Source organism: Acartia tonsa, chromosome 14 (assembly GCF_053477335.1).
Source record: "Acartia tonsa isolate MP-2025a chromosome 14, ASM5347733v1, whole genome shotgun sequence".
Lineage (NCBI taxonomy): Eukaryota > Metazoa > Arthropoda > Copepoda > Calanoida > Acartiidae > Acartia > Acartia tonsa.
In genome coordinates this window covers 7512077-7533465 of record NC_137273.1, presented here as the reverse complement: position 1 = coordinate 7533465, position 21389 = coordinate 7512077, and the positions used below count along the sequence as shown (strand labels likewise).

General features: G+C 31.3%; 2 protein-coding genes across 2 annotated transcripts; both read right to left on the bottom strand.

Annotated features, from left to right (window-relative positions):
• Positions 1 to 724: 724 nt before the first annotated feature.
• On the bottom strand, positions 725 to 10898 carry LOC145305577 (uncharacterized). Its single transcript, XM_080147266.1, has 9 exons — positions 10374 to 10898; positions 9776 to 9833; positions 7860 to 7943; positions 4313 to 4382; positions 3556 to 3650; positions 2641 to 2732; positions 2101 to 2152; positions 1584 to 1721; positions 725 to 1148 (listed from the first exon to the last, which is right to left on the bottom strand). Exons 1-9 carry the CDS (start codon positions 10434 to 10436, stop codon positions 1015 to 1017), a joined length of 786 nt encoding a protein of 261 aa, XP_080003392.1. The 5' UTR covers positions 10437 to 10898; the 3' UTR covers positions 725 to 1014.
• An 866-nt stretch (positions 10899 to 11764) lies between these two features.
• On the bottom strand, positions 11765 to 20070 carry LOC145306401 (FMRFamide receptor-like). The gene is made up of 6 exons (XM_080148493.1): positions 20005 to 20070; positions 19124 to 19179; positions 15748 to 15815; positions 14949 to 15061; positions 12829 to 12961; positions 11765 to 11896 (listed from the first exon to the last, which is right to left on the bottom strand). Exons 2-6 carry the CDS (start codon positions 19167 to 19169, stop codon positions 11765 to 11767), a joined length of 492 nt encoding a protein of 163 aa, XP_080004619.1. The 5' UTR covers positions 19170 to 19179; positions 20005 to 20070.
• Positions 20071 to 21389: the final 1319 nt, after the last annotated feature.

The following is a 21389-nucleotide window of genomic DNA, read 5'->3' as shown; positions in this document are numbered from 1 at the left end:
GCGATGTCACGAAAGAGACTATACCCGACTTTTTTTGTCTGTATGCCTAAGAAACTTAAGTCAATCGGCAGTAACTTATTTTACTTCATTGGCATCTCCTTAAGATTGATGAACATGATTCAAGGGCCTCCAAGCTTTTTTCAATGTATTTTAAATTTTGTTACCCCCCCCCCCCCCCACCTCTTGGAAATCTTTAGCTTTAAGATGAAAGTTATGAAAACAGTTTAGTGCATTCGTCTAATTTGATAATTTAGTTTTCTATATTCTCTCTGTATAGCACTTCACTTTTTTTGCTCCAAATACTTTTTATGTTTATAAAAAAATACATATATATCATATTTTATATTTAGGTAAAAAATACTTAATGGATTTTATCCATTTCATTTTTGATAAATTATGAATGTGGTTTGTGAAAAAAATGTTAAAAAAAATATTTTAGAACTAAAATCTTTGATATGTTTAAAACTTTTTTTGTCATACATGGATTTTTAACAACTGGAGACTGAGTCACTCCCTCCCAACAGTTGTTTTTGAAATAGATAGAAAATTAGGGGGTGGGGTAGTTTATATTCAATGACTAATCCCCTCCAAGGCCTATAACTGCGTTTCCCTAACCCTGTGGGGCTACCCTTTATAAACCAACCTAACCTGACCTAAACTAACAAACCATCGGAAAACTGCCCCCCCCCCCCCTGTTTTAAATTTTTTTAATCTCCCATTATAGTGCTCGACAAGGCACTTTGAGGGAAATTACCAACATTTAAAAAGTTATTATTGAAAGTTTGCCAGGATAATGCTTGTCTTCGAAGTTTTATTAAAAAAGGGTTCTTTCCTAATATCATTATGTTAGTAGTTTACATCAATCTATCGTCCTTCGCCTTATCCCCCATGATCTTGGTTAAAGCATACAAAAAAAACTACGTTTAGAGTCAAAAGGACTGAAATCAATTTAAATTGTTCTCGTTTAATTACATTATAACAAATTCACAATTAAAATTTCACATTGTGTTGATATTAGACAGCTGTGATACAATGAAAGCTGTATGATCCCGCGACTAGAATTGATTTTCTTTTGGATCTGAATGAATAGTTATCCTCCAGTAAATCCTGTTCGCTTCCTAGGATTATCTCAGAACTGCAACGCACTCCTAAAAATAAAAAAAAAATAAAATTAATACACAATAAAAATTTCTATTGATGTAGGAATAAGGCAACAAGCGAAATAAATCTAAAATAATATTTGGGGGGCAGATAAAAAGGTCGTAAATTTTAAAAAGTGTTGCCCCCCAACGACAGCTGAAAATCACGCAATGGTTTTTCCGAAATGATTTCGTTGTTGGTATAATAATAATATAAATTTAACACCCCTAAACCCCACCGCCAAAAAGCCTAAAACCTGACCTTGACCTTAATAAATTTTCTTGAAAAAAACACTATTGAAAGTAATTATTTATAGATTTAAAAAAAAAATTCGTAAAGAAATGTATATAATACGATACTTGATTTTTTAGTTTAGAAATGGTTTAAATCCAGCGGAGATTCATCAGATTCCGAGCCACACAAAATATATATATATATAGTACCTTGTCGGTTAGGTGAACTATACACATGAACAGAAGTTGGAAGGGTTTTAGCGGCCATACATGGCACAGGTACAACATTATCACTGCAGGAATTTTCTTCAACATCTATAGAGTGAGTCTTTACCGAAGTTGGAAAATCTGAAAAAAATAGTCAAATATATTTTGTTCATTTTGTGTTAAACTGAAGTTAGTAAGCATCCGCTCCTCGTCGGGAAGGTGATAGTTTCGAATCTCGTCCCAACCTAATATCTTGGGTGTTAAAGTATCTAATTTCATTACAAGCGGATGATGCCCTGGATTCTCAATAAGATCAATTAAAAATCGAAGGAGAATCCTGCCCTTTAATTAAAGCAAATTTCAATACAATATAAACAGTCAAAAAAAATTGTGTTTGGCAGTCTTAAACTCTTCATACTAGAGAAGTTAAACATTGTCTCTCTATGGACTTATCAGGGTAATAGGATCATTTTGCAATCAATGAATTGGTTGTCTGATGGGTGTTTCTCGTTGTTTTTACCTGAGACTTGAGTTTCTGGAGATTCATGCTTTATTGTTCCTTCCACAGATTCCTATAAATTGTTAAATTATCAGGGATATTAAGGGATAAGACAATGGACAATAAATAGACATAAATCCCTAATGATTATAAAAGCACTTTTATAGATTGATAGTTTGACACAACTATTTTGAAATCAATCAACCAAAATTTAATGAAAGTACCCAAAGTTTGTACGAGCCAACGGAAAAGAAAACATGTTTATTAAACTTTGGGTATCAGTGCATATTAAAGTCCAATACCCCCCCCCCCCCTCCTTGGAAATTGTATGCTTTTGTTCAAATAGATTTTTAAAAAATTTTATTTGATTAAACTTTTAAGTATGGGTGACATATCCACAAAAGTGATGGTCTACATATATCTGAAAATCGGTCAAACAAATACAATTATTTGCATATATAGAGTAGCTGTGTTTTGTTATGCATTTATTAAGACAAAAATACACCATTTTGATGAGTATCTAAAGGAACAAAAAAGTCGTACAAAAATTAAGATTCTCACCGATTTCTGACCAAAAATATCTCTGTTTCTTGGATCTACCATGTCTCGTGAACTCACTTGATCAACAATACTTTCATTCCCCCCTGCGTCAGCTGAAAAAAAATAGTCTTTCAGATCTTAGAGATTGTATACAAAATACAAAAGGTTTAAATATTCGTATCATCGAAAGAAAACGAAGTAGCGAGTTCGTCGTATTTTTTAAGTAGCTTTTCTCTTATGTCTAGCCCCTGTGGGAGACTCCAACCCTGCGGGGCAATAATTAACATTTACCTAACCTAAAATAACCCATCAAAAGCTACTGTGAAAATACAAAACCCAATACTTCATTTTCTTTCCAGGATCCGAATATTCATATTCAAATTATAAACAAACAAAATAGAAAGGAAAGGAAAACAAGAAATCCCTTAGGAATAATAGGAATAATACGTCAAAGTATAAAATATTTACTATAACTAATCTTAATAGAATTTAAAGTGTATTTTGATTCTTGAATGAATGTTTCTTTGTCGGTTGGTCTTTCTGGAAGCCGGTAATTATTGCTATCTCTTTTAGGAGGATTTAAAAGAGTAGGAGTACAGACGGACAAATGGGCATATACTGGTTATAGAGCAGCTGCACTCTACTCAAGTAGAGAAGCACAAAAAAATCCTGGAATGAACAAACGGACAAAGCGAGTTATGTAGCAGATGTTTAGTCGTTATAACTAAGAAAGAAAGTAAGAGAATATGTAAATTTCCAAGAAAATCACAAACTCTCAAAAATAAAGTTTATGTCTTTTAATGCATGATCGACAGACAGACAATGTATAGACTAAATGTGTATATGCTAATATTCTCTGAAAATTTAAGCTTTCTTTCTTTAATAGCAGCCGAGAAGTTCTTATTACATACTGACTACGCTATTAAAAACACTCACCGCTGAAGCACGAGGGTAGGATTCTTGACAAATGTTTCAACAAAATTCTTTTAAATTTTGTCTCCACGGCGCAGTAGATTAGAAAGTTCACAGAACTAAAATAAAGGTATTGGTGTTTAATCACTGAATTAAAAGTCATTTATTAACCAGCAAGAACAATTTTGTTCATTGTTAGCGTCGCAAAAGAAAATCTTATTTTTCTGTTTGAAATAAATTGAAAATACGAAGCTAGTAAAAGTGGCGGCACAGATTATGACGTCAAAAAAATTAACCAATGAGAGGCCACTATAAATTTTACCATTGGTCAATTACAGTGTATACTGGCCTCTCATTGGTTAATTTTTTGACGTCATAATCTGAGTCAGCCACTTTTACTAGCTTAATTTTTTTTATCTGGTATCAAAGACAAATTCCGCGGAATTGGAAATTAGATATAAAAGGAGTTTATTATTTATTTTGCTTTTGAAGGACAATTTCCGCCATTTTTACTAGTCAGAGAAAAGTTTTTTGTTTGCTTGAATATTATTTTAAGGTTAGGTTAAATTTAGGTCCTGTGTAACCCCGCAAGGTAAGAGCGCCGCAGGTATATATAGGCCTCACAGGGTTAGGTCCTCTGGCAGCGTTAGACATAGAAAATAAAAACTACCACCCCATCTGTTTTTAAAACTTTTCTTAAATTTAAGAACAGACATATTGGAATTATAGTGCAGCTATACTAGTTAACACTGCATGAATGATAATTTTAAAGTTAAAATACCTGTTTATCGTCAGCAGAAGATGGTTGATAGAAATAACTATTTGAAACCAGATAGGCTCACAGAAATAATCTAAACATAGAAATATATTTTTTAAAGCGTCTATACAATTTCTGAGTAAGAAAAAGATGAACCATTGAGTCTGTGAGGAAAGAGGATAATTATAATCATTCTTCGCATGTAAATGATTTTCTTGAGTTTCTATTAGAACAAAAAAATAATATCTCATACTTCAAATGTACATGATTTATATTCTTTAAGTCGTAACAACAACAAATAGTTTAAAATCTACACTACATTAATGTAAACCATTCATAAAAAATTGTGGACCGATACGAGTTCCTAACTGACCTAAATACAGAAAGACATCTTGTTATTTTAGGTATATAAAATAATTCTATTGTTAATAGGATCTAATTATCATACATTTTACGTAAGATTTTCTTTCGTTTAAGATGTCAGCAAAATTATACACAGAGAGAGATTTTGTGAAGAAAAGAAGATGAGAATATTTTGAGGATAATAGTATAATTAACATCCAATATACAACCAACTATTTTGATTGCTTGGCCCTATTTAGAAATTCTAACTGTTTATATGTTAATAAGTTGCGGGCTACTCTTACTATTTGTCAAGCACTAGACATAGCAGCAGTAAGTACCATTTCTAACGTCTATAGTATGAAACGGTGAGGCCTTGACTCGAACTCAACACCTCCACGACAGCAATGATGTAAGTGTTTAAAAAATGGACATGAACTTAAATCCTATCCTACCCTCTGAAATGTTTGGTGTCAAATATGACACCTTCCGCCAAATCTTATTATGTAAAAGTGTGTATTCACTTCCACACATAATTATATAGTGTTTCATAATAGGCAAAAAAAGACAATATGCGCGGATTTTTGCTTTTAAAATTAAAAGTTAACAAGGTAAAGTTTGTGCTGTTGTAATAAATTGCGGCTTAGCTGATTTTATTCTGTGAACGTTAATGTACACTCCAAATCTTATTGTATAAAATATCAAAGAGAGTGTCAAATAAACCAGGAATTCAGGATAAGGGTAATGGACAAATTCAATGTATTTAAATTACATTCCATTAGTTTATATTGACGTTTGGCATTTAATAAAAGCTGACATAATACCTTTATGAGATCTTAATAACCTTTTTTAGACTAAGGGCGTCTAAGCTTTTTCATTTAGGAAGGGGGGTACAAACTAAAAACTCCTAAGGCACCCCCAAATTATTATTTTTTTTTTGAGGGGGGGGGGGGGGGGGGTAATCGACTTTTGAGGCTTATGCGCGGCTAAGGCTGCATTAAACTTTAGTTCTGTTTTTATCTAGTCATATATGAATCAACCCGAAGATGAACTTTTTGGAGGTTATAATTTGTAAAATCAAAGTTTTGTCCTAAAAAACTATTAACAGCTATATGAAATGTAAAATAACTGCCTTTTTGTACTAAATGTATGCACACTTTTTAGCCAATAATGTAGCCGAATCCTTCCTATGAACATTTCCATTGGTTCAATCGAAGGATTGAAGATCTAGACCTACTATACTTATTAGTAGCGAAGCTACTCTATTATTCGAAATGTCCGTCCGTCCGTCTGAGACAGAAAGGGGGAAACGTGATTTTCTCGGCTCCTATAAAAGATAGAGAGCTGGAATTTTCAGGGATTAAATTTGTTACCATTCTCCATATTTTCACCAAGTTTCATTAAGATTCGTTAATTGGTTGAGGTGCTAGATCGAATCCTACATTTTTAAGTTTTCATGATTTTCTCAACTCCTATTCAAGATAGACGGCTGAAATTTTTAGGGATTAAATACTTTCATATTCTGCATGCTTTTATCAAGTTTTATTAAGATTTGCTTATTGGTTGGGGTGCTAGTTCGATTCCTAGATTTTTAAGTTTTCATGATTTTCTTTAATCCTAATCAAGACAGACGGCTGATATTTATAGGGATTATATAATTTACATATCCCCACAAAGTTTCATTAAGATTTGCTTATTGGTTGAGGTTCTAGATCGATTCTTAGATTTTCAAGATATAAATACTAGGTTTCGTGATTTTTTAGTTTAATGTTTTTTTTATGAAACTGCAACATAGTTTATTTTCGCCGGATATCCATTTATAATTTTCGTGCTTCGCTACTTATGGATGTTGTCATCCTTGTTCTCTATCTAGAAATATGAAATCGATGACTTTAAGATTACTATTGGTAAATAATTTTATATGTTGACTTGCCTTTTTAATTATACGTTCGTCTGTATGTCTGTCCGTATATCTCAAACATTTTTTCACTTCCTATTTAATATAGACCGCTGAAATTTGTTGTAAAGATTCCCTATACCAATGAGCAGCAGCTTTATTTTTACCATTTGATTATGGTTGTTGTCATCCTAGTTAATAAAATACTTTTTAATTGATTTCATGGATTCATGTCATTTATCAAACCCTTCTCTTTATTTCTTTTCCTCTCTTTCTTTTTTATGACCAATGAACATCAGCTCTATATATTCCTTTGTCCGCCTGTGCATCGCAACTTATGGATATTGACATCCTTGTTACTAATTTATTTTCAGAAAAAAATTTACTATCGCTAAGATTTCCCAGAAATTGTTAAAGAGAAAAGTTTTGCGTTACTTTTGCTTTATAATTCTAAATGCGAGTTTCTTTTTTTTCAGAAGAGAGTTTTCATTAGTTGTTGTTAGACAAATAATTTGATAGCTGATACATGCTATAATTATTTTATAAATAGACAGAGAGATATATTAAGCAGATAGAAAGTTAAACAATAAATTGATTGATAGATGGGTGGATAAATAGAAGGATGGATTGGAAATATGTGTCTATAGATATAAATAAATGGATGTATGATAGATTGATAGATTGATAGATTGATAGATGAAATTTTGAATGTATTAATACATGAATGAAATGATGAATGGATGAATAGATGGATGGGTAAATAAATGTTTTGTTGGATTCATAGATAGATAGATATAATGTATAATGTATAGATAAATAGATAGATATATGGATGAGTTAATGAATAGGTAGATAAAAAGATAAATAGATGGATTCATAGATGTATGGATGAATCGACTATAGATTGAATGATACAGAAAAGGATTGATTAATAGTTTGATAACTTAGAAGATGAGTGGATGGAAATATACTAGATGGATGCATGGGTAGATGGATTATGCATGAGTGAAAGGATGAATGGATTTATTAAAAGATGGGGATCTACTGCAGTTCACGGTAAAATATTGCACTGCGAGATATTCATGCATTATTGATTTATGGCTATTCCAGATTATTTGTAGGCCTTCTTATGCTGCTTAAAACAGTGTGCGGGTACGTTCAGCCGTTTGGCAGCTAGCAGCCTTTAAAATTCATAGATTTTTGGCAATATTCGTTACCAGCAATATTTTACCGTGAACTGCAGTAGATCCAAAGATGGGTGTATTGATTTAATGATTAACATGTGGTTGGATAAATGGATGGATGGATGTATAAATAGATAGATAAACTTACCATCAGATTCGTCTTCGTAAGAATAATAGAACTCTGCTAGATTTAATATCAACCGAGGAATATTAGCTACCAGGAATACCAACACTGAAAATAAAATGGATATGTAATAAATGGATATTGTGAGAGATTCTTGTATACCCTGATAATATTATGGATATAGAATAGGTGGATATTGTGAGAGATTCTTGTATTCCCTGATAATATTATGGATATATAATAGGTAGATATTGTGAGAGATTCTTGTATACCCTGATAATATTATGGATATATAATAGGTGGATATTGTAAGAGATTCTTGTATACCCTGATAATATTATGGATATATAATAGGTGGATATTGTGACAGATTCTTGTATACCCTGATAATATTATGGATATATAATAGGTGGATATTGGGAGATATTCTTGTATACCCTGATAATATTATGGATATATAATAGGTGGATATTGGGAGATATTCTCGCATACCCTGATAATATGATTCTTTAAGCCGTCCGACTGCTATGAAATAGCGTTTTAGCCGATTTTATTTAAATTTTTCTCGTATTCATTCGAATCCGGTGGATAGGAACCGGTTCTCATCCATACGAAAAAACTATGTCTAGCATCGTATTATATCCAGTTTTCTACGAATATAGAAATGTACCATCACAAGATTAAAACTAGTTTTTTTAGCCGGTGCCTTCGGCACCACGGGGCTAAAAAAACTAGTTTTAATCTTATAATTGTACATTCTATATCCGCGGAAAGCCGTTTATAATACGATACGAGAAATAACTATTACAGATTTCTACTATATCTTTGGTGCTTTTGGAATAACAAAACTTCTATTAATCTTATAATTTTTATTTAATATAAGCGTTAAGCTGTCGATGCGATAAATAACTCTTATAGCTCCACTATATGGCCATCCATTTCTTTCTATCTAGTATTTTTCTTAATTAATTTAAAAGATTTTATTTTTGCATTTTTACAAAATATAAATGAATGAATTCTGTTGAAACTTAAATTTATTAAAATTTGATGCAACGGTCGCACTTCAAACTTAAAATCTTTGCTAAAGTCCGTTATTTTGAATCGAGAACCACAAGCATTCCCCCTGCCCTTGCTTATGTATGCTTAATTAAAATTTGTTTCAACTCTATGGGGATATTTGAATCTTACTTAACCTATCCAATTCTAACAATCTATAAAACGTACAAAATAGAGTAGTTTTTCAGTGATCATAAAAATAAGGGAGGAATTGTTAAAATTATGATGATAAAAATATATGAAATCACTAAACCTTACCATTTAATTATTTATGTAGCTTGTAGCATGACCGACAGACAGACGGATCAAGTAAATTATATACCGTATGCTCATTTGTACAGGGAACCTTCACAAAAAATTTCAGCTGTCTATATTCAATAGAAGATGTGTAAACTAAAATTTTCCAATTCCATTTCTTACAGCCAAATTGACATTTTGAATTATAGAGAAGCTTCGATTCTTAAATTTCGAAGTAGGTGGCAAAATTAAGAATAGACATAAGATTTCTGTGAAAAAATTGAGGAGAGTAAAAAATTAAACTTTGAAAGAGATACACATAATAACATTTTAAAACAAGGATGGCATCATTTGCATAAATAAAGCTAAATAATTATCTTCTTCTGCCATAATCCTTTTTGCAGTATGGCTTCCAAACCTATTAACTTCCTTGGAATTAGAACCAGTTCTCAGCCATACTGAAGAATCATGTATTGCAATGTATAATATATAATTTTCAACGAATATTTAAAAAAAAGATATCAGTTTTGTCGGGCCAAACCTTCGGTCCCTAGGTGCAAACAAAACTGTAATTAGTCTTGTAATTTTTGGTATTACCATCCGCGGAAAACTGTCTATAATATGATGCAATAAAAACAATTCCCTACCTATAGTAATGAGGATAGAGGCCAGTTTTCCAGCTTTGGCCGCAGTTCGAGAAGGACGCTGAAAAAAAGTAAAGTAAATTTTTAACATTACTTTTTTAAAACATCAATTTTGAAAAATAATGCTTTCCTGAAAATGAATAATTATTTTAATAAAAATTGAGATACTATAAATTATAGCATTTATACTGACAAACGTTGATAAACAATATAGATTTCAGAGACTAGGGAAAGAGATTCTGATAAACAATTCTAAGTGAAAATTTCCCCCCAACCCTTTCTCCTTATTTCTCCCTTCTTACTCACTTCCCTTCATTTACATAAAAAAACAAGTTTTACGCTATCTCTACTGCAACAAAATATTTAATTTTTGGCAATTTCAAATGAAATTAATTGGATGAATCACAGCCCCTGACAGATAAAGAGTAGCTACGCTACTAAAAATATTCTTACGAGAAAGCCTAAAATGTCACGTGTGACGTCATAAAAATCCATCCCTTTTTTTGGGGTTTCCTTCCCAACTTCTCTTCTCATCCTTCCTTTTAAACGTATTTTTATGACGTCACATGTGACATTTTAGGCTTTCTCAAAGTATTCTTACCCTAGCTGTCAAGTTGGCGGTCATCTGATGGTAGATCATCAGGTTGAGTCCCAGAAGATACATGAAGGGAACAATTCCAGTGAATACAAGCCTACGGTCATTTAAGAAACTGTCAATTTGAGTGTTTAAAATGAGAAATGATTTAATGCAACGAAATTGAAAGTTGGCCACCAATCCCCCCCCCTCTCAAGTCAATTATGTTTATAGCTTCTGTAGATACCTTTAACATTCCAATAACCTATATCTATGAGGGACTATTCTTGTGGGGATCTCCTAACCCTAACTTAACCTTATATAACCTAAAAAAAAGAAATGAAAATGAGTTTTCTCTCTAAATGTTTTCATTTTAAATATTACAGTATTAACATTAACATATAAGAAGCTTTACTGTATATGATAGCTATCCATGTAAGTCAAGCGGTTAGCGAGATCTTTAGGCCCAATTAGTCAGACAGACAAACACCCTGCCTCTTTTTGATTAGAATACAATTACACACATATACGTAAGATTTTCATTACATTGCACTTTGGAGCAAATTAAGAAAAAAAATTAATTGATATGATTTAGACTTTTAAAAGCCAATTTTATTGATCCATAAAGCAAATACAGGTTTTTATAATAAGGAAGTCATTTTTACAATTATGTCTGTAGTCATGGAGGAAGGGGACATTGGAATATAATTTACACTAGTACCCAAAGTTTTATAGCAACGATATCGTATTCGTTGTTGTATTGGATTTTTACTTGTTGGTTTCAATCTTGTTGAAGCCAAAGTAATAGAAGGGGTAATTTTATTCTTCATCGTTGGGAATGTATTTCAATTTATCGTCCTTTGTCTTATCCCTTAATTTCCCTGGTCTGAAACAAACCAAAAACCTAGTTTCTACAGCTGGAGCGGAAACTATACTTTAGTCCATTCCTTGCCCCATTGTGCAATGGACAACTTTTATCTTCATGGGTCTAATTAAAACTAATTATAAACAACAAAGAGACGAGATAGTAAAAAGTGTGTAATTGTTTTCATATCTTAAGGGAATTATATTATATAATACGTTGGAATCATTCATTTGTACCTTAAACATTCAGGGGTGTAAAGGGATAAGTCAATGGCCGATAAATTGATGTACATCCCCTATGATGATACACAAAATTACCCCATCTGTGGTGGCTGAAACGATGAAACACCCAACTTATATATCCACCAAATCAAAAGTCCCCAAATTTGTTAAGCTAAAGAATAAGAAAACGTTATTATAAAACTTTGGAGGCTAGTGTAATAAAAAGCCCAATGTCGCCTCCCTCCGTAAAAAAATGAGACTTTAATTGAATGAACAGGGATGGTTTTATGCAATAGGAGCATGGCTTACTTTGCATTTATAGAAAAATGTATTTAGGAACCAGTTTCTAAAACTTTCCTAGCCCAATGTTGATAGTAGTATATGTAGTTATCATCCAGGCGGAGAGATGTCGCATTGTAGGTCACCCTCTCATGGGTCTCGTTAGAATTCTCGAAGAAATACAACTGAAAAATATAATATAGTTAAAATTTTGATTATTAGATGTCTAACTGTCACTATGGATTGTTTTTCTGTTTAATCAACAGTACTTGTACAATCTATATCTTTTTGTAATTCATAGTTTTGTTGAAACTGTTATTACTTTATTTCTCTTACTTCAGTAGAAATGCATTTTGTACAATAAATATAATAAAAATCATGACTTTTAACAATAAATTTTTAACAGAAAAAGTTATTTCTTTGTTAAATCTTTTTTATTTATACTAGTTTTATTTTATAAAGAAAAAATAATGTTTAATATTCATATACTTTTATAAGTGCGCAATTTTTAAATAAAGTAGCTTAATAATCATGTTTTACTTAAGATCTTTAAAACAGTTTAATCCATACATCTAAATTTTTAAGAAGGCTCATAATGGTAGTAGCCAGATGTTTAGGTTTACAAACAATTTAAAAATTGAATAAAAGACAAAGAAAACAATTTTTATAAGGTTTGTATTGATACAAATCGTTTAATTAATTTTAACAAAAAAAATCATGAACTGAAGATAAAATGTAAATCATTTTCTATTATTGAAGTTTTATTTTATCGTCAATTAAATGAAAAACGATTTATATTACGTGGATTTGGTGAGGGATTCTTGCATACCCTGATACAATGTTACTCCAAGCTGGTGAATTTAACAGTAAATAACATTGGTGCCAAAAGTTTTTTATTTGTTATCTTATCCGTTGGTTAAAAAACTTTGGGTACTCTAATTAGATTTTGATTTGTTGGTTTCCAACTAAAGGGTGTCGAAACTTTCAACCAATATTTCTAATCTTATAGAAAGGCAGTTTTGCTTATAATAATTGGAGATTTATATGATTTTATCATCCATTGTCTTATCCCTTAAGATCCCTGCACTTCTGTCACATGCCTATCATTATAGCTTACCGTATGCACGACCCTAGCCTCCAGAAACTTGGGCACATTGATGCAGACAGAAACGAAGAGGGCCGGCATCCAATAAGACAAACATCTTAACCCCATTGAATACGACCTTTCTAGTCGGCGGTATACCCAAGGCCTGAAAAAAAAGAATTTGGTTAATTTTGGTTGTAAAGAAACAAGAGTGACAACATCCATAAATAAGTTAAATATGTATGATTGTGAAGATTTTGTACTTATTGCAAATTGCTAGCAGACATATTTAGAAGGTCACCAACAGGGGGATCCAGATAGTAGTCTGGTTATACATATATCTATATTTTTAGATTTATCATCATAACATTTATGCTTATAGTTATCCTGGTTTTGATTATCAAGAAACTTATTAAATATCATGATACATATATATTATTTGGTACAAGTAGATTACTATTTCCCAAAACACAAAATATATAATCTAATAATATTCTAAAAGAAGAGAAAATATTTTATCTTAAACAATTCTAATCTATCCAAAAAAATGAAGCTTAATATCTCCAAAACTGAAGACTTATTTGATTGTACTTTCAACCTTTAGTTCAGAAAGAGTGGTTTTGTTTATTATCATTGGTTATGTTTTACTTCTTCTATATATATATATTTATAAAAAGCCGTTTCTTCTCCTTTGTAGTTCTATTTTTGGTACTTTCTCCCAAAGCCAATATCGAGCAATGAACCCGCCCCCATCTTATTTTTTAAATAAAAAAAAGAAAGGGGGAGGGGGGTGATAGTTTTTTCCCTGTGTATGACCCTTGTGGGTCTTCCTAGCCCTAGTGCCCTAACCCTGCGGGGCTACCGAGTAGCTAATAACCTAAACTAAAAGCCTCCTGAAGTAATAAGCAAAGGACCGAAAAATTACACACCCATCCCACTTTAAAAACAATGGAGGGGGGTTTCGGTGCTCGACTAGTCACTTTGAGGGAAACCGCCCTATCTTCTATAAATGGAGGAATTTAGTTTATTTTCCTTATTTATTCGGTTGCAAAGTTAAATTGAAAATGGATTGTTTGAGTTTTCATCTTTAGCTTTGAATGATAATATGTATAAGTGCAGCTACTAAATAATTGGTTAATTAATGCTTTCTTTCAAAGTGCCAGCGAGATTAGACTATCTCCCTCTCTCATTTTCAAAATAGATTTAAAATAAGGAGGGGATAGTTTTTTTATGCCTAATAACTGTAGAGGGCCCTAACCCTGCGAAGTCCATACCAACTATGCCCTAAACATGCGGGGCAACCCTATACTTAATATATCCTAACCAAACTTAACCTAAAGTAAAAACAAGCCCATGTAAACTGCTAAACAACTAGACTTTAAGTCTTTCTATCTTCCGTTTATCAGGGTTTGATGTACTGTTTAATGTTAATCCTCTATGAAATTAGTAACTTTTTACTTTAGTACATTTGTTCAAAACTTTTTTGAGAAAATTTATTGATGAAAGGAACACATAAGTTATAAAGTACATGTACTATAGACCGATAAATTTTCTTTAAAAGTTTAGGTCAATTACACCTAATATCAGCTGATTAAATCATTAATTCAATAACATTCAATGTTCTCTTATATCAGGAGATATATCTAAAATAGCATCAAAGAAATTAACTTCCTTACGTTTTTGTGGACATGAGGTGAACCTACAGGCATTATCTATAATACAAAGTAGAACGATGTCTGTCTGTTTGTTTGTTTGTTTGTCTGTCTGTCTGTTTGTAGCGAAGGATCTCGCTAACCACTGAACCGATCGGGTTCTCCTTAACAGGGTAGATTCTCATATGTCCCTGGAAGGTTTATAACTATTTTGGGGGAGGGTACCACCACCCTCCCTAGAGAAATAAATTTTTTTAAAAATTTCTCAATTTTAGAAAGAGAGTTCAACGAAAAACAAACATCAAACGTAAATTTTTTTTACTTTTTCTTTTAAAATCTAAAATAAGAAATTGAATTACTAAATTCGACTCTCTCCTCCTCAAGTGCCCCTAGAGGCCTCTAGGGGCGTAGCCGCTAGTAAATTATAAAGTAGCTTTGCCTCTAAATATGAACCAATCCAAAGCCAGCGTGGCAACCAAAATGCAAAATATAAATTCTTACCTACAAACCGCCAAATATCTTTCTGTAGCTATACCCATTATCAGATAGGTACACCAGGACATGAGAATATTTTTGATAGGATACCAAAAGTGCGGGAACATGTACACATATACCTAAAAAATTTTGATAACTCTTAAACTGATTTAGTTCTTCCTTTTCTGGACGCTCCTTATAGGTTCCTAAAAGTGCAGGAACATGTACACATATACCTAAAAAAATAATCATTATTTTGACAGAATATACTGTCTTATGCATTTTTATGAATATCATTTAAGGTTTTTGTTTGTAGCTTAAGATTTTTATAACTCTTAAACTGATTTAGTTCTTCCTTTTCTGGACGCTTCTTATAAGTTCCTGGATTGTTTTAGACTATCTAATTTTTATATCTAACTTTTCTTTTATACTTCCTTACTCCTTGAAATACATAGCTCTTATGATGCTAGGAGCGCCGCTGATAGTTATGTAATAAAATAGCGAAAAATAAAATTCTTTTAAAACTTTCAAAATGTATTTTTTATTATTTCTATTATTACTAGCTATTTGTAATAATAGGAAAAAAGAACCATTTTTATTATCTTTAGCTATAACACAGTTTAGGTTAAAACTGAAACATATTACATCCTCAACAATAGACAATCATCTCGTATGGGCAGGGCTTTCAGTCCAAGCACCCAGATTATAAGAAATAGTAACATCGAACAGACAACCAACCCCTAATTGCATAACCTTTGACTGAAAGTTCTAATTGTGCATGATAATGAAGTGCACCTTAAATAACAGTGCAAAGTTTAACACTTACCGTAGGTTCATATTTGAAAACTTTGACTGCGCAGTAATCCCAGGCGGTCATAAACAGGTAGCTGGAATCTAAACAGAAAATCAGCTGTAATATCTATTAGTAATCCTAACCCTCCGAGGAGTATATCTGTAGGGTTACAATGTTCTAAATAATTTTATATTTTATAAAACTGTAAAGGTGATTTCAAATATTCATTTAAATCAATTAAATTTTAAAATTTAAATTTTGATCAAATATAATTAGAATTACGAAAATTATATTTAATAAATTTAAATAGAATTTTCTGATAATAATGATTCTGTGAGAATTGAAAATATATCAAGTTTTGAATTTTTATTTAACTATCTGTAGTATAAATTTTCTTATTTCAATAAGAAATTTTACCAAATTTCCTTCATTGTATTACTTTAAAGAAGCGCCTCAAGCCTTTAGGAACCCTTGCACATAGAGAAAATATACTAATATAATATTGTATACTTAAAAATTGCTGACTATCGTCCTTTTTATAGCAAAACTTTTCTATATTTAAGGGCCGTGCTTTTATACGTTACATATAGCTCTTTTCGTTAATTTAGAATCGATTTCAAACTTTGCATAATAATTTCAAGGTACAATATTATTAGCGATGCATCTCTATAATCAAGTCCTAATAATTTAAGTATGTCCTGAAACTTATAAATTTATATTCTGCTTATTCAGTTCTGTACAAGTGTGAATGTTAGTTTATCCTACCGTTTCATAACTTCGCTTTTATGGATGTTGTTATCCTTGTTTAATTAAAAAAGATAAGGAATAGTTATTTCTCGCATCGTATTATAAACGGCTTTCCGCGGATATACAAAGGCACCGGCTAAAAAAACTGGTTTTAATCTTATGATTGTACATTTTTATATTCGTAGAAAGCTGGATATAATTCGGTGCTAGATATAGTTTTTTCGTGTGGATGAGAACCGGTTCCTATCCACCGGATTCGAATGAAAACGAGAAATATAAGTACTGGTTAATTAATTTGTTAATTATACATTAATAGAATGATATCTCAGACAATTAGCACTTATTTTTCAAAATAGAAAAGCAATTAAAAAAATTTATAATCAAAGTTGAGTCAGAATGTACTAAAGCAAAGTTATCGTCTTCCTATCGGTCAGTCTGCCTGTAATGATAGTCTGATCCGATTTTAATAGAAGTGCCTAAGCAGTGGTTAGGCATGGAAGTGAACTACAAACCCCATTATTTTCAATCATATTTTGTATTTATTTAATGTTATTTAAAACTAAAAATAGCGTTTCATTTAGATCGTGAAATGAATATAAAATTACATATACCGGAAATTTGATTTGTAACATCAAATTTTAAAAGAAACAAATACAATTTTGAAACATATTCAATTTGTAAGAAAAGAAAACAGGGCTGAAGAAAAAAACAGCTTTTCATTAATTTTTAAGTGCAAAATTCTACCGAGGGTAGCTTCCAAATGCCATAAAAGTACTTAAATAAACCATATAGACCTCTAACTTTCTGGGCCTTTTTAAGTTATAAAACAGTTTTATCTTAATGGATATAGAATACGTGGAAATTGTGAGAAATTCTATGATAAAATGTTGCTTTCAGCTGGCTTATATAACCCTATCCTTACCCCCCGACTTGGAATTTACCCCACCCCCTTCCTTTAACATGGAAGAACGTATTGACAAATATATGAGGACTATATTAGCAACCTAAATTGACGACTAAATTTCCACTGTATGTCAGAATATTCACATATTCTAGTACATCATTTATTTGTCTCATTTTTTAAAATTTGATATTGTGATTGATTAAAATTGTCTAAATAATCCTTTTAAAATAAATTTCTTTTCTTAATTTACAATATATCTCAATTCTTAAGAGAAAATTATATTTCATTAGATTTTCTTGTAATTTACTAACAAATTTTAACATACAAAAGAAAATGACAATTTTGATTTATTTGAAAGTGAAACGCACTCGAACTTTGCAGTAGCGAAGCTACTCTGCAATTCATATTGTGTGTCCGTCCGTCCGTCAGTCCGTAACGCTCATGGGGAAATTGGATTTATTTAAAAGAATATATGTATGTAAAATATGTGCTTATTTTAGGTTAGGTTTAAAGATCTCCATAGGGCTACAGCTTCCAAAAAGTGCTTGAAATATATCTTTAAATTAATCGAAAATAATATATTTGGGGTGGGGTTTGGTTAACTATTCGTTATATGGGGGAATTAAACTAAGAAAGATTTTACTTATAAAATATAATATTCAGAGAAATGAAAAAGATTTCAAAGAGAAAATTTAAATAAAAAACATGAAGAATGTGTTTTGAATAAAAAATAAATAAAAAAGTGACACAGTATGGTTTTAAGCCAATTTCTACTGTGTCTTGAAGTCTTTTTGAGTCTAAAAGACTGTTGTTAAATTTAAATTTGTTTGAAACAAAAGATTTCAGAAATGGGTAAATAGATTGTGTATTTAAGGTTTGCTTTTCAAATTTATGCTGGTTCTAAGCTATTCCATACATGCAACTCTCTAGAGGCTAGAGGCAAAGCCACTATTACACATACTGTAGAGCATATGTCCGTATGTCCATCAGTACTTTGTTATTTCTACGCTACATGGTTATTAAGATATATAAGTTGGAAAGAATTTTAATGTTAGAGGGAAATTTGAAATCTGATCAAATTTTAAGGATTTTTTTTTATAAAATTCGTTTTTTGTATAATTCTTTATCTAAAAGCGGAAATACAATTTAAGTTCATTAATTTTGACATCTGTGATTGGTGGATTGAAAATTATCTGCGCTCTGATTGGAGAAGCTTAAGTGTCGCACTTCATTTAACCAATTAGAGCGCAGGTAGTTTCCAATCCACCTATCCTATTGGTCAAAATTTATGAACTTAAATTGTATTTCCGCTTTTAGACAAAGAATTATACAAAAAAAACTAATTTTATAAAAGATCATTAAAATTTGATGCAGATTACAAATCTCCCTCTAACATTAAAATTCCTTTCAACTTATATCCTAGTGGTTATCCTTGATTGGTTTTTAAAAAGTCAAATTAACAAAAAAAATGAACAATTGAGTTCTTATTACAAGGGAGAGAATAGTTATGTATTGAATCGTAATACAGACAGCTTTCCGCGTATAGTAAAATTAAAAGATTAAATACAGCTTTGTTAGCCCCGAAGGGCCAACGAACTGGGTTAACAAACCTGGAATTAATTTCATTATTTTTATTTTATTATTTATAGAAAGCTGTCTAAAATACGATTCTATTTATGATTTACCATTATGACTGAAAACCGGTTCTAAGCCAGCGGATAATAAGCGGTTTAGAAGCCATACTGGAAATAAACTTACCAAGAATGGCCAGCGAGATTAGGAGGTAGTGAAAGCTTGATCTCATCTCTGGTTGCCTAGAAAAAAAGAACAATAAACTGTGATAACAAGAGTAAAACTTTTTTGGAATGAAAAAATATGCAGGGATCTTAAGGGATACAATAATGAATACATTGATTGATATAAGAACCCAATGATGGTAGACAAAATTAAACCTTCCGTAGATCATAATTGTTGGTTTCAAAGGTGGGAAACTACTAGTTTGGAACCAAACAATCAAGATTCAATTATAGTACCCAAAGTTTTTTAGCCACCAAATAAGATATCGTGGCTATAAAACTTTGAGTACCAGTGTAATTTACAAACCAATGTCCCCTCCATCCCTGAATATATGACTATTACACGTTATGTGAAGGGGATAAAATAAAGATAGTGGACAAAATAATGCCAGGGTCGTAGCGGTTATGCGTCTTGCGTCAGGTTGGAAAGGATACGCAAATTTCAGACCCCAGATTTGGCCATTTGAGAAATATTTATCTTTATATTATAGCGAATTAGATAACCTAACAAGCATCGCTTTTATCTTATAGAGAAAAATAGTAAATCAAATAGCAAAAACTGAGATCTGAAATTTGCGTCGCCCTTCCAATATGACACAAGACGCATGACTGCTACGACTGTGGCATTATTTTAAACCCAATCAAAATAAAAAATGATTTCAAGAGGGAGAATCTTTCAGGAGCCAAGGAATATTATTATCATATCCCGGTTAAAACACATATACACAACAAATGTTAATATTAATGTTCCAGGGAATAGTAATAAAACTTAGACCTAGCATTACAGACATACGAACACGAATACTTATAGAGTAGCTTTCCTACTAAAATATTTTTTTTTACCTTAAAATATAAATTGAAGCTAGATTGCCCAAAATACCAAATGTCGATATAATAGGAATTATAAGGCCCTCTGGATAATAAATTCATTTCTAATTTAAGTCTTTGCTTATATATTATTATTAGATAATGATATCCTATATCATAAAGTAGTAAGGTTTTTTTTTGGTCTGAAGCTTAAGATCTCGTTGAATGCTGGCCCGAAGAGGATGTAATTTTCTTGTCATGGTTTTAGGCTATTTTCTTGAACCCATCCGTCCTCCCTAAAGGCTAGATAGTAAAGCAACTAATTGAATTAAAGTTTTAATTTTCAAGCGAAGTTTTTCTACATTTTTGCATCTACAAAAGCAAATTGTTTTTTTTTGCGCTTTCTTTCATGGATGTTGTCATCCTTGATGTTTTGTGATCATATTTTCGTAATAAAGATATTTATTTCTCAATATTGGAATATAAAAAATAAATTATCTATTAAACATGTACTAGGACATAAACAAGGATGACAACATCCATAAAAGCAAACAAGATAGATTATAGAGATGCTTCGCTTTTTTCATCTTGTGGTAATAAGAAACAGTATTCCAAAAATCAGATGAATAGGATTTTGTCAAAAAATTTTGTCAAAAAGTAAAAAAAAATCATTTTATTTTAAATGGACGTACGGACTTTCTGGTAACGATAATAGGGTTGCTACGCTTTCTAGATTGTACCTTACTGCCATGGGAAACATCATGCAAAGTTTGAAATCGATAGGACAATTATAACATGTTTAGATTAACAAAAAGAGCTAACTGTCGGACACACCTTTCCTATTTATTTTTTTAAAAGCTTCGCTTTAAAAAAAATATATATAAATATTAATTTCGTGAGATCAAAATTTGCTTAATTAAGATTTTCTACTTTTTTCTCGAAATTTGACGTCTACTGTTTTACAATAAGTTGTGTGTACTATATAATTTATTATTCCCCAGAGATTTTAAGGGATACGAATATTGACAATCATTTGAAATACGTCCCAAATTGTGATAAACAAAATTGCGACATCTGTAGAATAATACTATTGTTTGAAATATTTGAGCATTAATAGTTAATGAAAAACTAATCAAATTTAGTAAAAAAAAGTTCACAAGCAAACGATTGAGAAAACTTTAGGCACTATTGTAATTAACAGTCCAATTTTCCCTTATTATTCGCACAATTTTACATTACTTTATTAACGCTAAAAATGACCGGAATGAATTTATTTCCTATGAAGAAAGATGTTATTTGAGAGGCCACATTGAAATAGCAGGAGCCATTCACCGCTCCGTAGTCATATGTGCCATTTGTCTCGTTTCCTGTGCCGTAATAATCATATGTGCCATTTGCCTCGTTTCCTGTGCCGTAATCAT

What these genes read in the sequence shown, in the direction of transcription:
- LOC145305577 (XM_080147266.1), bottom strand. Translation starts at nt 10,436, where the DNA reads ATGTATCTTCTGGGACTCAACCTGATGATCTACCATCAGATGACCGCC. An exon ending in CTCTATCCTCATTACTATAG is followed by an intron (nt 7,944 to 9,775) that starts GTAGGGAATTGT and finishes TTTTATTTTCAG; the next exon opens with TGTTGGTATTCCTGGTAGCT. An exon ending in CTTCTGCTGACGATAAACAG is followed by an intron (nt 3,651 to 4,312) that starts GTATTTTAACTT and finishes CCTTTATTTTAG; the next exon opens with TTCTGTGAACTTTCTAATCT.
- LOC145306401 (XM_080148493.1), bottom strand. Translation starts at nt 19,169, where the DNA reads ATGAGATCAAGCTTTCACTACCTCCTAATCTCGCTGGCCATTCTTG. An exon ending in TTTTCAAATATGAACCTACG is followed by an intron (nt 15,062 to 15,747) that starts GTAAGTGTTAAA and finishes AAAATTTTTTAG; the next exon opens with GTATATGTGTACATGTTCCC. An exon ending in AGATATTTGGCGGTTTGTAG is followed by an intron (nt 12,962 to 14,948) that starts GTAAGAATTTAT and finishes CTTTTTTTTCAG; the next exon opens with GCCTTGGGTATACCGCCGAC.